This window comes from Leuciscus leuciscus (genome assembly GCF_965113295.1).
Source record: "Leuciscus leuciscus genome assembly, chromosome: 4".
NCBI lineage: Eukaryota > Metazoa > Chordata > Actinopteri > Cypriniformes > Leuciscidae > Leuciscus > Leuciscus leuciscus.
In genome coordinates this window covers 16,592,831-16,607,892 of record NC_138728.1, presented here as the reverse complement: position 1 = coordinate 16,607,892, position 15,062 = coordinate 16,592,831, and the positions used below count along the sequence as shown (strand labels likewise).

General features: G+C 36.8%; 1 protein-coding gene across 5 annotated transcripts; it reads left to right on the top strand.

Annotated features, from left to right (window-relative positions):
* Positions 1–397: 397 nt before the first annotated feature.
* On the top strand, positions 398–14,972 carry LOC309496947 (dynein axonemal intermediate chain 7-like). Of its 5 annotated transcripts, XM_082167147.1 has the most exons (6): positions 398–552; positions 1,252–1,321; positions 1,771–1,847; positions 5,547–5,710; positions 5,798–5,973; positions 6,070–6,668. In XM_082167147.1, exons 2-6 carry the CDS (start codon positions 1,275–1,277, stop codon positions 6,098–6,100), a joined length of 495 nt encoding a protein of 164 aa, XP_082023273.1. In that variant the 5' UTR covers positions 398–552; positions 1,252–1,274; the 3' UTR covers positions 6,101–6,668. The 5 variants fall into 5 exon arrangements, 1 of the variants encoding a protein (XP_082023273.1); XR_014205285.1 differs by lacking the exons at positions 5,547–5,710; positions 5,798–5,973; positions 6,070–6,668 and adding an exon at positions 14,891–14,972 and having other exon boundaries at positions 399–552; positions 1,771–1,848; XR_014205286.1 differs by lacking the exons at positions 5,547–5,710; positions 5,798–5,973; positions 6,070–6,668 and adding an exon at positions 14,891–14,972 and having other exon boundaries at positions 399–552; positions 1,771–2,262.
* Positions 14,973–15,062: the final 90 nt, after the last annotated feature.

Below are 15,062 nucleotides of genomic sequence, written 5' to 3'. Positions count from 1 at the left end.
ATGAGGTGCAGCAGCAAATGGACTGAAAATATTAGCCAGATGTGAGAATGTAACTGCATCTGGGTTCTTATTGCATGATGTTGAGTTATATTTGTCTGCTATCAATGTGTTTCTCAATGCTCTATCATACTTAAATCATACAAAAACCATAGACTGTATAATCACGATTGTGATTGGTTCTACACAGGCGATGAGGAAAAATAACAGGTCACACGTGACCAAAACGGTATTAATCAGGCACACTTAGGCATTGAGAGAAGACTCCTACTGAAGACACCAACACAAACTGATATAAAAAATGATAATCTATATTTTACAGTAACGAGAGAAAGACTAAATAACTCTTCTGGTGGATTCTGAAGTGCAGTTTGCCATCCGCTTCACTAGGGGCGAAAGCGGACTTCACTTTCAGCATGACACCTTTTTGCTCCTTGGCGACGTGACGCATGTAAACACTCTCCACAACACGTTTGAATAGTTTTAACAAAGTTTTCATGCATGTACAGCTCTTGCAGATGAGAGCTCTGTGGCTTCAGTTTCTAGACTTTTAACGTAAGCAGGCTCTTTCCACAGAAAGCGCAAAGCTCTTGTCAAATAACTAGCATGCGTTAAGTGAATGATGCTTTGTATGAACTGACGCCACTAGCTTCTTTTATTTATACTTATATAAGGTACAAAGTAGAAAAATCCTTTAATCACTGTTGATGTAGTAGTGTCATATATTTATATTTGTTAAAAGAGTCATTTGGTGTTGTGTTAAGCTCTGATGTTCTCCTGCTACTTCATGGTTTTCCTTCTTCTAGCTGTATGTATGATACAAGATGAATGATTATGGCACAGAGTAATTTTAATGTCATCTTCAGATGTATAAGTGTATAACAGAGGACATATTTGCAGCAGTAAAATAAATATGCTGCGATTCAAATTGGTCTCTGGCACATTTACACACTTGGCTTCTGCTTTGAAAAGATACTGCAAGCAGTCACACTACAAGATGTCATACTCTCCAAAGCAGCATTTTTAAATGTCTGTCTTTAAGATATATAATCTCTTTTATTAGCCATAATAGATCTATTTTAAGTTTCATCTTCTTTCACACAGCAAACTTTTTGAAATGTAAATTGTGTGTTGTTTTGGTGAAACATTTGTAAATGGAGATTTATAGTTCTATTCTACAATTGAAAATTATATACAATATTAATTACTTGTGTGTATATTTATCTCTTGTCTTGTCCTGTCTTTTCTCTACAGAATGGACCGTAGCGTTTTGGGTCATGTGGACAGACATTCACTGTAATGGTGTAGATCTTCTCATGCACAGGTAATGCTTTTATCATGTAATGTGTTTTGTTGGCTAGTAAATGTGTAGGTTGCCAGCATTTTGTTTTTGAAGGGGTTGCATCTTTAAAAAGAAAATGATGGTAACCTAAGTAGGTGGGGAAGGGATGGAAAAGGAAACATTTTATACAACTAATTTTTCTTTTTTCCTCTCTGTCCAAAAGCATAACCGCTGTTGGACGTTGTGCTGGAAGGTCAGGGGGAGACCTCACCTTAGTCTCCCGCATGCTAGTTCTTAAAATACGAGTTATTAGACAACAAATCATTTATGAAAGCAGTCAAATCTTTTATGACTGTTTGTCACTGACTTGGTTTTTTTTTCCTGTTGTTGTTGCATTGCCTTGCAAATGAATCTAAAAAGCAGATTCATATGAAGTTTATAAAGTTCATATGGTATGAAGTAAAGTCTTTGTTTATGTCTTTCATCTGCAGAATAAAGGATGTGTTTCGACCATACAGAGTTCTGGGACAGACATTCACTGTAATGATGGAGATCTGCTCATGCACAGGGTAATGTTTATATCATCTTATGTGTTTTGTTGAGTAGTAAATGTGTAGGTTACCATCATTTTGTTTTTAAAGGGGTTGCCTTTTTAAAAAGAAAATGTTGGTAACCTAAGTAGGTGGGGAAGGGATGGAAAATGAGAATATTTATACAGCTAACTTTTTATTTTTTCCTGTCTGGCCAAAAGCATAACCACTGTTGGATGTTGTGCTGGAAGTTCAGGGGGCGACCTCACCGGTATCCCCCTTCTTTGGGCACGCCCTTCACACACACACCACTCATTCATATCGCAGACATCTGGCTGGGATCGAACCAGCAACCTCTGAAACCATGAGGCAGCGCTCTTATCTGTGAGCCACAGATCTCTTGTCTGTCTCTGTGAGGGAACTTAAATTTCACTCTTCACCTGTATGTGGCCTGTGAGTTTCTAATAAAGGAGTCAGATTAAAGTGTGGCATAGTGATTGTTTCCCAGCACACAGAGGTGGGATTTGAACCTAAGTTTCTAGCGCAGCCTTGTTCACAACTAACGTGTGTTTAGCCACTTGCGCCACTGTGACTTCACAACAAGAACTGGTGATTGGGCCGATTTGTTGGATATAATGCAATATGTGAGTCTTAATGTAAGCAATAGTGGGATTTGAACCCAAGCATCTAGCACAGCCTTGTTCACAACTAGCCACTTGCGCCACTGTGGCTTTTACATCATCCACTGGTGTTTGGGCCACTTTGTTGGTTATAATGCAATACTTGAGATTTAATATAAGCCAAAGAGGGATTTGAACCTGAGCCTCTAGCGCAGCCTTGTTCATAAACAACGTGTGTTTAGCCACTTGCACCACTGTGGCTTTCACAACAAGTGCTGGTGTTTGAGCAACTTTGTTGGATATAATGCAATGCGTGAGATAATTTAATGTAAGCAAGCGTGGGATTTGAACTCAGGAATCAATTATGTAAATGCAACACCTTATCTACTGAACCACTGAATTTGAGGTGTTAAATTATGTTTTTTATAGGCCTTTTATTGGACATGATGAAACAAAAATTAGCTGAAAGTGATTGTATTTTGAACCACTGATCTTGACATGGCATAGTGACTTTTTTTCCCTTTTAAATAGAAACTTTAACAATTTTGGGATTTGAACCAATATTTTACATAATCTGGGGGACCATGTATTCTTTCATCATGTTCAGAAAACATTAGATTTAATCATTATACAATAATTTTCTGTTTATACTCTGTTAATAATAGAGAGAGAGAGAGAGAATGCGCTCCTCTTCATTCCTCAAAATTCCTTCGGCCTCTTCAACACTGGCGTTGTCATTTATTATTGCAGATACACTTCATGTCCACAAGGGGAGCAGTTTACTGCAAATATGACTGTCAATTTAACAAACAACACGGAATCATTGTTTAAAAGTGAACAAAAACTATCAGTTTAAATGAAAATGGGAAAATGCACCAACTTTACACATAAACAATCAACTCAAAAAGAGTCTTGGAAGACCTTTTGTCCCGTTTTTTATTTGTGTTTGTAATTTCGGCCATGTGACTTTCAGTTCAACACATCGGACATTTTACCTCACCGTTTGAGAGCTGATCTGAGTCAATTATCTGCTAGATTCCATGTTTATCTTCTGCTCGACACCCTGACAGAATCATAGATTTGTTTTAATATATATAAAATCACACATTTGTGTCTTCTCACCGACGACTCTCCTCGTGGAGTTTATTGGCGGCGTCTCTCGTGTATTAATGCTGCTGTTACACTTACTGACCACAAGAGGGAGCCGCTGATTACCTGTTTCACCTGTCCTACATATTCAACGTAATAAACAGGGATTTTGCTCGAGTATATAAATGTTAAAGTAATCTAGACGTTTTAGTATTGAGTCACGGACTCAACATATAGTTTGCGAAGCATTCATCATCCAATTAGTTATGGTGATGTTTTAGAATAACGAGTCTTAACCACAATTCATGTAAATAAACCTACCCATCTTTGTTGAATTTGTCATTTTGGCTGTCAATCTATAGATAAGGAAATGTTTAAAACCTTGTATGAATTTAAAGAATCTGGAAAGGTTCCTCATGGTGTTTCAAAAAAGAAAAAAGAAAAAAATGTCCTTAGAAGGGCACAGACCTTCACAATGAGAGGTGAGTTAAGTAACACTTAGTGATTTCTCTGTCTCTTCATGATCAAAACATACTACTTTTAGATGAGGTCTTATACTATATTATACAGTGAGGTTTTTATTTGCCCTAGATGCAAACACCCTTAATTTTGCACTCCCATGCATGATATCAACGAAAGAAAATGTGAAATTTGGCAGTGTCAAATAAAAAACAAAATTAAATGAATCAATTTGCTAGAGTTTTGTCTCTGTTTTATTACAATTAGGTGCACTTACCTCTGGAATGGTACATTCAAAACGACAAATTGCACAAACTGAGTATAACATTACTTTAGTTGGACCTTGCTATGTATACATCAATACAATTGAAATAATTATCACTTAATTTGACCAATGTTTTAAAGCATTGCTAGAGAAAACAACTGTTAAAGCAACTGAAGCCTAACATTTATGATAACCTTTGACAGTTGTGCATCAAAAAGATTTTCAGTTGAGTGTAAAGCAACATCCAAAGCTTCCAACAACATGCAACTCCAAGTTCGTATGTTGTCTTGAGCTATATCATATAAAAGCTATTTCAATAGCCTACAGACAACTTTGGGAGACAAAATCAAAACACAAGAATATATCTGTAAATATTTATTTAAACATACAATAATAGACATTTAAAAAGCTTAATCTCAGAAACGAATAGTTAGGAGTAGTTTAGGACGCGTTCTGAGGTGTTCACGCTAATCATTTCTGTTCCACTCGCTTGTATTTGTCGCCCCGCCCACGCTATGGTCTCGTGAATATTCATGATAGCTCCACCCATTGGAACCAAATATTTCAGGAACTGAATATATAGTAACACCGGACAAGCGGACAAGCGTTAATGTCGAGCCCGTCAGGTCCTGTTAGCACCGTATATATTTTTTAAATTATGCTAGATGAAGTTAAAATATGGAGACACAAATATTAAGCAAAAAATGGAAACTCATATGTTGAGGTGGTGATGAAAAATGTACTACCAAGTCAAATTGCATTTGTTACCTTTTACTACCTTTCAAGGGCCTTAATTTGAGTAAATTATTTTTACTACCGCGCGGACACCCTGATGTTACATCATAGTCTACCTCACAAAAGCATGAACTGCACGTGACTGCGTGAGTTCGAGTTGAGATCTATATTAATATGTACATCTTATAGTTGCTATGTTGCTTTGCATAAAATGCCCAGAGTTACACTACAGAACTGTATTAAGTGGCAAATTATGTTTTTTTCTAATTATTAATATTATTTAACTATGCTTTGCATGGCACCTAAAAAAACAGCTTACTTGTACTTGGGTATTAACATTTTTGCCAATAAAAATGTCAAATTATTTTGACGTTAGGATGATATGCAATAAATTGTTGGTCAAAATGCTATAGGCTACTACTTTTAATTAAATAAAAAGAAAAACATACTGCAAGTTAATTTAGGCATCACGACAACATTATAACAAACAATGATGATGGAATTTAATTTTGAGATCTGCTAAAGATTACAGTGCGTTATTAAACTAATCTGTATTAAATTGTCTCTAGATCAAAATGACTCCAACCCATCACAAGCTGAACTGGTACTTGACAGTACTGACATACATATAGTGGATCTGCAACAGTTCACACCCTTGGGCGGAGTCTTCTACTTTGATGTCTTCCATCTACCACCCCAGTCTCATATAGTGAAGGGCTGGGAAATGAGAGAGGTACATCTTGGGATGTAATCAGGGACACTCTGCAAGAGATCAAAGTAATTTGCATTAATAATAATTTGCTGTTGTGCTTCCTCATAGTTGTTAGAGACCGGTCTCCAGGTGTTCCCCTATCCCACAGAGCAGAGCTCTACCTCAGTGAGGCTGGATGAACACAGTAGCACTGTTGTCTCATTGCCTGTAGAGGTCACTGTCACTCTGCCTGACTCCATCATATTTCTGGAGGGTCCACAAGTGGCACGCAATTCACACCACACGTACAGTATATGCAACAATAGATTTGATATTGTATACATTCATATCTTAGTACAGTATTTTACCTCATGCTTGTTATTGGTTACCGTTTTCTGCAGGCCAACACTGGCGGACGGACTGCATCTCTGAGACAAATTATGACGCAGAGACCCGCAGCATCTCCTTTCAGATGAATGCATTCTATGCCTTCACATTACTGCAAGAGTCTTACGCTAATATGCCTTTCCAGTCATGGGAGCTGAGGCCTCTGGGCCAAGACTCAGCATTGTTCACAATCACTGGAGCTTTTACTGAAGTCAGCATCACCATCAAGGCAAGAGAGGCCCTGTTCAAACATATCCAAGATATATAAAAACGTGTGCCAAATTCTTAGAAATGTACTCTAAGTATTTATGTTGATTTCATTTATGAAATTTTTTTATTTTCATCATATATTTAAACTTTTTAAAAAATGTCCCCTACCCGTATCTGCATATGTTGATTCTACTACTTGAATTTGATTTGGAGGACAAAGTGTTTCAAATATTAACAAGAAGCAAAATAGTTTTATTAAAATACATGCTTGTCACAGATGTTACATGACACAAAATGTATGAATTACATTTTTTATGTATTTTTGAATATATCAATAGACAACAGAAAAAAAGCATCCTGTCATTGAGACATTTAATTTAGCCTTCATTTTTAAAGGCCATATTGTTTTCGATACATACTTTTTGCCTTTTTTGCAGCTTTTTAGGACCCATTAATAGAGCACACATTGTATGAACAGATGGCCCTAATGTCCTCAGCTGTGGCTTTTTCCTGGAGCCGCTGGAACACACAATGCGGACAAGAGCACCTTGTTCTTCAGGTATGTCATACACACCTATAAATAGACTGAAGCCCTATTGAACTACTGTATATGTTCTTTTTAAGCAGGCAGTACCTCTGACCTCTAACCTTTTGACTCTGGTAGGCGTGTGAACAGCTGGAAGCGGTGCCAGTGGCTGAGGAGATGTGGTCTCTTTACTTGCTGGGTGACAAAATGAGGGCAGTTGATTGAACACGAGAAACAGCATTTGTTATCAATAGTAAATTAGCTTGCCTAATCACAAAGTAGCGTAGCAAACATAGTGTAGCATTAATACCATCCATGTAGAGAAGAAGATTCAAAAAGTCTTTTGTGCTTTAAAAAACGAAGACGACGGACTCATCTTGTGCGCCATCTTGTGTGAAGAAGACAATACTACTGCTAAAGTCAAATAATTAAATGTGCCCAGGAGATGACAATATTGACAAGCTTTCATACAAGCTTATTTTTTGCAAAATTAACAAAACTCTATTGGACTACTGTATCAGGACGTTGAGTAACGTTACACTTTTAATGGCTGTTTATAAGGTTTTTTTTTATTTTTTATTTTTTATTGAAATCTTTCCAGTACAGACATAACAATTATAAACATTACCATTTGAACATGACAGTTTAAGATGGCTTGCGGACAGAGTCAAACACAAAAGACGCTTAAGAGAAGCGAGAGAATTACAAGAGATAGAGATAGATTAACATAGTGGGAAGAAAAAACAGAAAAAGAAAAAAAAACAGAGAGAGCTAGGGATTTTTTAGCATTTCGAGATCATCTATCGTTGTACAGAGTTTCACAGCATTCTTTCCTTTCATGTGTTTCAGAGATAAAAAGTAACAGTAGCCTACAATTCTTTGTGAAAAGCAAAAAATTTGGGAATGGATTTCATAAATCTGTTCTTATGTATGAAGAATTTTCCAAGTATTACTATGGAGTTGATCAACATATTATGATAGACAATAAAACCATATAAAACATTTTCTTTCTTTAAAACAGGAACAGGCAGATATTTGGACAACCAATGGAATAAATCACTCCAGAGGGCATTGATGTAAATACAATCATAGAACATGTGATCTGTGGTTTCTGTGTTATTGGTACAAAACACACAGTTCTTACAGTCAAAACCAAATCTATTAGAAAGAAACTCAGAAGATGGATAGATTCCATTTAGAACCTTGTAGTGTACTTCCTTAACTTTTGGCATAATTGGAAATTTAAAGAAAAAGGATCTTAAACATTCAGCGTCTTTTTTGGATAAAAACCTGGAGATTGAATTGTAAGATCTAGAGAACGGGTACAGTTCTTTGTCAAATATTTGTCTAATATCGAGGTTACTTATTTTACATTCGAACATATTACTTCCTTGTACCAAAAGCGAAGGAAGCTTTGGAGTCGAACAGTCTCGATGCCGGTGAGATATCATTAAAAGAATTTGCTTAGGTATTGCATTAAAAACTTTTTTATATTGCTGTTTGTCTATAATATTAAATTTAGCACAAAAATCCTCGAATGAGAGTAAGTTACCATTACAGTCTAGTAAATGAGAAACAGACCAAATGCCTTTATCTAACCAGTTTTGTATAAACAGAGATTTACGATTATGTAAAATATACCTGCAGTTCCATATTGGGATATTGTGGGGACTAAAATTATGTTTGTATATCATTTTCCAATAAAACAGAGTTTGATAATGAAATGAAGAGATTTTATAGGGAAGTTTCTTGAGGTCATAATCACAACTAAGGAGAAATTTGATGCCACCAAGTTTCATAAAGATATTGTTGGGAATGTGAAACCAAATTTGTGTTTTTTTATTTAGAAATTGTTTTAACCAGTTGGTTTTGATTGTAGGCTACCATCAATACATTCAAAATCAATTGCCCTAACCCCGCCTTCTTCATAGTTTCTAATCATTGTACTCTTTTTTATATAATGCGTTTTACCTTTCCAGATGTAGTTAAAGTTTGCTTGGTTTATCGCTTTGATTGCTTCCTTGGGAACTGACAATGATTGGGCTGGGTAGATGAAACGAGAGATGGTTTCAGTTTTTGTAAGTAATGAGCTTTACATTTTTCCAAGTTCCCCCAGATATTAAGTTTGGTTAATTGATTCACGTCCTTTGTAATTTGTATGCCTAGATACTTAACTGTTGTTTTCACAGGGATGGAATGAATAACTGAGAGATTACAATCATGAATAGGTAGAAGTTCACATTTATTGAGATTCAATTTTAGCCCAGACGCTTTTGAAAAGAAACCTATTGTTTCAAGGATTTTTGGGAGTTGGTCGCTATTTTCCATAAATATGGCTGTATCATCAGCAAGCTGGCTTATTGTCAGATGTTGATCAAATATTGTTCGTTTTTTAAATTCTGAATTTTTAATAAGAATGGATAACATCTCGGCTGCAATAATAAATGACAGTGGGGATATAGGACATCCCTGTTTAATACCTTTTTGAATCGGGAATCTTGGGGAAGTTCCTTGCGGCAGAAGGACTGTGCTATTTGTATCTTTGTAAATTAATCTGACTATGTTTATAAATTGTTCACCAAATCCTAAGAGCTCTAATGTCCGAAACATAAATCTGTGTTCAATCGAGTCAAAAGCTTTAAAAAGGTCCAGAAAAAGAATTAGGCTCTTGTCTTCTATTAGGTAATTATAGTCAAGTAAGTCAAGTATAAGTCGTATATTATGATGTATTGAACGTCCTCTGATGAAGCCTGATTGTGTGTCTGACACGATGTCCTCGATCCCCACTCTAAGTCTGTTTGCAAAAATATGAGTCAAGAGTTTGTAATCGTTATTAAGAAGAGTTATGGGACGTAGATTGTCAATTATCTTTGAGTTTTTGCCAGGTTTTGGAATTAGGGTGATAATTCCTTGCTTCATTGTTGTTGGTAAAATGAATGTAGCCTATTACATATTTCTTTTAGCATATTTAATAAGAGATCTTTTAGGTTATCCCAGAAATGCTTGTAAAAGTTGCTTGTTAAACCGTCTGAGCCTGGAGATTTATCCAGTTTTAGACAGTTAAGGGCTTTTTCCACCTCTTCCATTTTAATTTCAGCATCACAGATATTCTTAAAACAATCATCAATTTTAGGGATCTGTTCAGAGATTTTATTAAAGAAAGCTTCAGCATCGACCTGCGAATAAGAAGAGGAATATAAATTACTATAAAACTGAAAAACTGCTCTGGAGATCTTATCAAGGTCGGTACATTCTTGGTTGTCAATTATCAGCGTTTTTACAGCATTTCGTTCCTGCCTTCTCCTCTCTAGACGACAGAAATATGCTGTGCTCTTTTCTCCTTCCTCCATCCATTTTGCCCGAGAACGGATATAAGCCCCTTTAGCTTTATTAACATGAATGCTGTCCAGTGAGGAATGCAGCGTCGTTAATTTTTGCTTATCATCTTCATTTATCAGATGTTTATTGTAAATACTATTGATTTCCTTTACAATATGCATTTCTTTTTGTTTACTGTCTCTACTTAAAGTTTTACCAAACAAGATGGAAATTTGGGCTGTTTATAAGTTCTTGACCAATTTTTTTTTTTTTTTAATAGTGATTGTTTTCTATCGCGCGTGCGCCGTTGTCATGGTGACCAGACGCCCGCCAGCCTGCCTTCCTATGAGGCGCCGGACTGGACAAAAGAGAAGCGAACTGCGCGAGCGAGCGACAATGCTCGAGAGAGACCGAAAGTGCGCGAGAGAGACCGAGTGTGTCTGCGCGCGCGAGCGAAAGTGCGCGAGAGAGACCGAGTGTGTCTGCGCGCGCGAGCGAAAGTGCGCGAGAGAGACCGAGTAGTGTCTGCGCGCGAGAGAGACCGAGTAGTATGGGAAGCCAAACAAACCAAAAGTGGGACGAGACAGCGGGGGTTTACAGAGCTCGCGCCGCGCTGACATGTCATCTGCGCGGTTCAATGGTCCGAGCCGCGCGGCCGATTCGTCAGCGCAGCGCGGACGTGTTTCCTAGCGACACCCAATGGGCAGCGCGGCGCGAACAATCCTCACCAGCGCTGCTCTGACCAATTTAAACAGCGCAGCGCAAACCATACATGCAAATAAATGTACAACAAAGAAACTTCTCCTTCCATACAAAAAAATTGGTTCTCTGCTTAAATTTAGGAGTTTTTCCCTACAGAAGACAAAGAAGAAGGACAAGATGAAATGCATACATTTCTTATGTTTATTATCTTTAATAGTGTTAGTAAAGAGTAATGTTGTGCGTCGATACTTTGAAGAACTGCACATATGTATAGGGGAATTATCACCCTACGTCACACGGCGTCACAGGTTCTACTGCGCATGTCGGGACCAAAAGTGGTCAAAAAATACGCGGAGAACATTCCGAAAATTAAATATAAACTCAAATATATATAAAAAATGTTTTAAATCGAGCTATTAGTATTATTCTTAACCGTATCCGTGTAATGATCAGCTGTTAAACGGGTCTTTCTGCAACCACGATGCGCACGCATCCCAGATGTTTGGTAACTTCAATGACTTTCAATATCGTAGTCCTATTGAGGAGCACGCAAACCTTCTGGTAATCATATCGGACAGTTTACATGTTCAGGTAATGTATTTTATTATTGTAGTAAGTTTTGCATTCAGCCATCATTTGTAGACTTTAAGCTTTTTATTTAGATTAATTGGAAAAAGTGTCCCTCCCAATCAACCTGAATACACACACACACACACACACACAATATATATATAAAATCGATCTTTAGTTTTAACATTGTATTCAAAATTAACAAATGATCGTTTTAATTATGGAATTCAGACATAAAAAGCTTAAAGTCTACAAAATAATGATGGCTGAATGCAAAACTTACTACAATAATAAAATACATTACCTGAACATGTAAACTGTCCGATATATAATTACCAGAAGGTTGGCGTGCTCCTCAAGACGACTACGATATTGAAAGTCATTGAAGTTTCTGCTTTATACAGCTCTTTCCGTAGCCTCTATACATATGTGCAGTTCTTCAAAGTATTGACACACAACACTACTCTTTATTAACACTATTAAAGATAATAAACATAAGAAATGTATGCATTTCATCTTGTCATTCTTCTTTGTCTTCTGTAGGGAAAAACTCAAAAATTTCAGCAGAGAATCGATTTTTTGTAAGGAAGGAGGGGTTTCTTTATTGTACATTTATTTGCATGTATGGTTTGCGCTGCGCTGTTTAAATTGGTCAGCGCAGCGCTGGTGAGGATCGTTCGCGCCGCGCTGCCCATTGGGTGTCGCTGGGAAACACGTCCGCGCTGCGCTGACGAATCGGCCGCGCGGCTCGGACCATTGAACCGCGCAGATGACATGTCAGCGCGGCGCGAGCTCTGTAAACCCCCGCTGTCTCGTCCCACTTTTGGTTTGTTTGGCTTCCCATAGAGTAGTGTCTGCGCGCGAGAGAGACCGAGTGTGTCCGAGCATTAGTTTAGTAGGCTAATTGGTACAAAGTAATATATAATTATTATATAAGAGGCATGGACGTTAGATTAATGGACAGCAATAATCAGTAGGCTGCCTACACACGTCTTGCTTTGAACTATTTAATAAATATAAATTATTCGAGCAAAAACTTTCATATACGATTTAATAAGATTGAATTCAGGCAGTAATAGTAAGATTTCATAACCTATATAGTTAATGAACACTGTACCACAACCAGGTTTTACGTTTCTTAAGCGTCAAATAACAATGACTGGATGTTATTCACCGAGATCGAGATCAGTACCACGAGAGCTGTGGAGAGGATAATGGCATCTAGATGGTATATCTGCAAAGACTCCCTTTGATAAGAATGCAGCAAAACATCTAATTGGTCTGATATGTAGCTACAGGAAATAAAGTGTTTTTTTCTTTCTTTTTCTGAGATGTTATCATCTTTAACAAAATGTTTGACATTATTTGACAAGCATACACACATGCACACAAAATACACCAGTGTACATAAACACTATGATTATGATCAGTTAAGTTTGAATTGTATTTTTTAATAAAATATTCGTTAAACTTTCTATTTAGCGTAATGAAATACATTTGCTTTATCAGACTTAAGATAGCAGTGTCAATTTACTGTTAAAAATAAAATGATTTCAGCCGAAATTACCTGTGTTGTTCTATTTTTTTTATATTGGCCCATTTTACCTGAAACTTAGTGCCTTTGCTCACGTACTGTATCACCTGTTGATATTCTAACTCATAATTTACTTTTTCGTGCTTAAATACATATGTTTAAGAGACCAATGCTAATTTATAATAATATCATTGGGGGGCTTATTTGATATTATTTAAATAATAATAGCTTTCCTGTAGCTCAGTGGTAAGAGCATTGCGTTAACAACGCAAGGTTGTGGGTTCGATCCCAGGGGATTGCACATGCCTATGTATAAATGTATAGGATAATGCAATGTAAGTCGCTTTGGATAAAAGCGTCTGCCAAATGCATAAATGTAAATGTAAATGTAATAGGTCATATTAATTGCAATAATAATAATTATAACAGAAGATACTATCTCTAGTCTTTCCTAATATTAATTATAAATACAATGCATATAAAAAATAATTACAATATAAAATACATTTTTTTTTTCGAGCAAAATAGTAATGTTTCTCTGAGTCACTTAGAGTAGGCTAAAGAATGACAAATTCAGTGCTGCAAATTGTAGAAAAAATATTCCCTTGTAGTAGGCTACTTGGGACAGACAAAAAAGTTTTTCCATCTTCTATCTGATTCAAATCACAGTCTGCATAGTCTCTGTTCTCTTTCTTGGAGTTTATGTCGTCCGTTCTCCATTTCCAAGTCTTTATCCAAGTCATGGTCACTGAATCGATATTTTGAAAGAAGTTGTCTCTTTTAATTGTGTAATTTATCAGTAATTTGCCAGTTTTGTGGTTCTATTTAGGGACGGGTAACACTGGGGTTTGGTTTATTGAATAATAATATGAATTGAAGACAACAGTCTGTTAAGAGAGAAAGAAAGTATAAGCTACATCCTGCTAATTCAGTGGTAATAATTTAATTCTTGTTTTTATTTTATATTATATTACACTCGGTCTCTCTCGCGCGCAGACACACTCGGTCTCTCTCGCGCGCAGACACTACTCGGTCTCTCTCGCGCACTTTCGCTCGCGCGCGCAGACACACTCGGTCTCTCTCGCGCACTTTCGCTCGCGCGCGCAGACACACTCGGTCTCTCTCGCGCGCAGACACTACTCGGTCTCTCTCGCGCACTTTCGCTCGCGCGCGCAGACACACTCGGTCTCTCTCGCGCACTTTCGCTCGCGCGCGCAGACACACTCGGTCTCTCTCGCGCACTTTCGCTCAAGCGCGCAGACACACTCGGTCTCTCTCGCGCACTTTCGGTCTCTCTCGAGCATTGTCGCTCGCTCGCGCAGTTCGCTTCTCTTTTGTCCAGTCCGGCGCCTCATACCTTCCTGCCTGCTACCCGAGAGCTTTTCAACATGGTGAGTCAAGGTTTCCCGATGTTTCTAAGAAAGAAAAATGTTAAAGCAACAAAACATAAGCACATATGTGTTATAAAGTCTATGTTCAGTAAATTAATAATGGCTGCTTATGGAAACATAAAAAGCGAAAGTCCCGAGACAAAATGTAAACTTAGCATCTTGATATAATATGTTAGCAATGCCTGTCTGATTTTATACTTACCTTTGAATTTTTGTCTGTGATGTTTTCCCCTTAATCCATTTATCCACCAAAGGATGGAAAAGTATGTGGGTTTTTTAAATAATAAAAAAAAAAAATTATAACAGCTTTCAATCTCAAATTAGTTTTATTTAATTTACTTTTTTTTTTTTTCAGGTAGGCTTGTAGGTTTATTCTTAAAAATAAAATACCAATTTTGTCAGTAATATAAAGTCTGTATAAAAACATCTCTTCACTTACAATTTAGTTTTATTAGAAATTGTAGAGTTTTGTAGAACTATAATTGCAGCTATAAACTTTAAGCTCAAAAAATGTTTCATTAAAAAGGAAAGAAATAATTTGCTCATTTTAGACAGCATAAATAACTTGCATCTTTTGCATCCAGTCTGCAAAAAAGAAAAAAGGAAACATCAGCAAGGCTGAGAGGGAGAGATTGCAGAGAGAGGCAGATGAACAAAGATTGAGAGAGGAAGGTATATCTGCAGTATTAAAGTAATTTAATTTTAAATGATTTTTTTGATAACAAATCTGTATACTGCGTTTTGTCCTGTAGATGA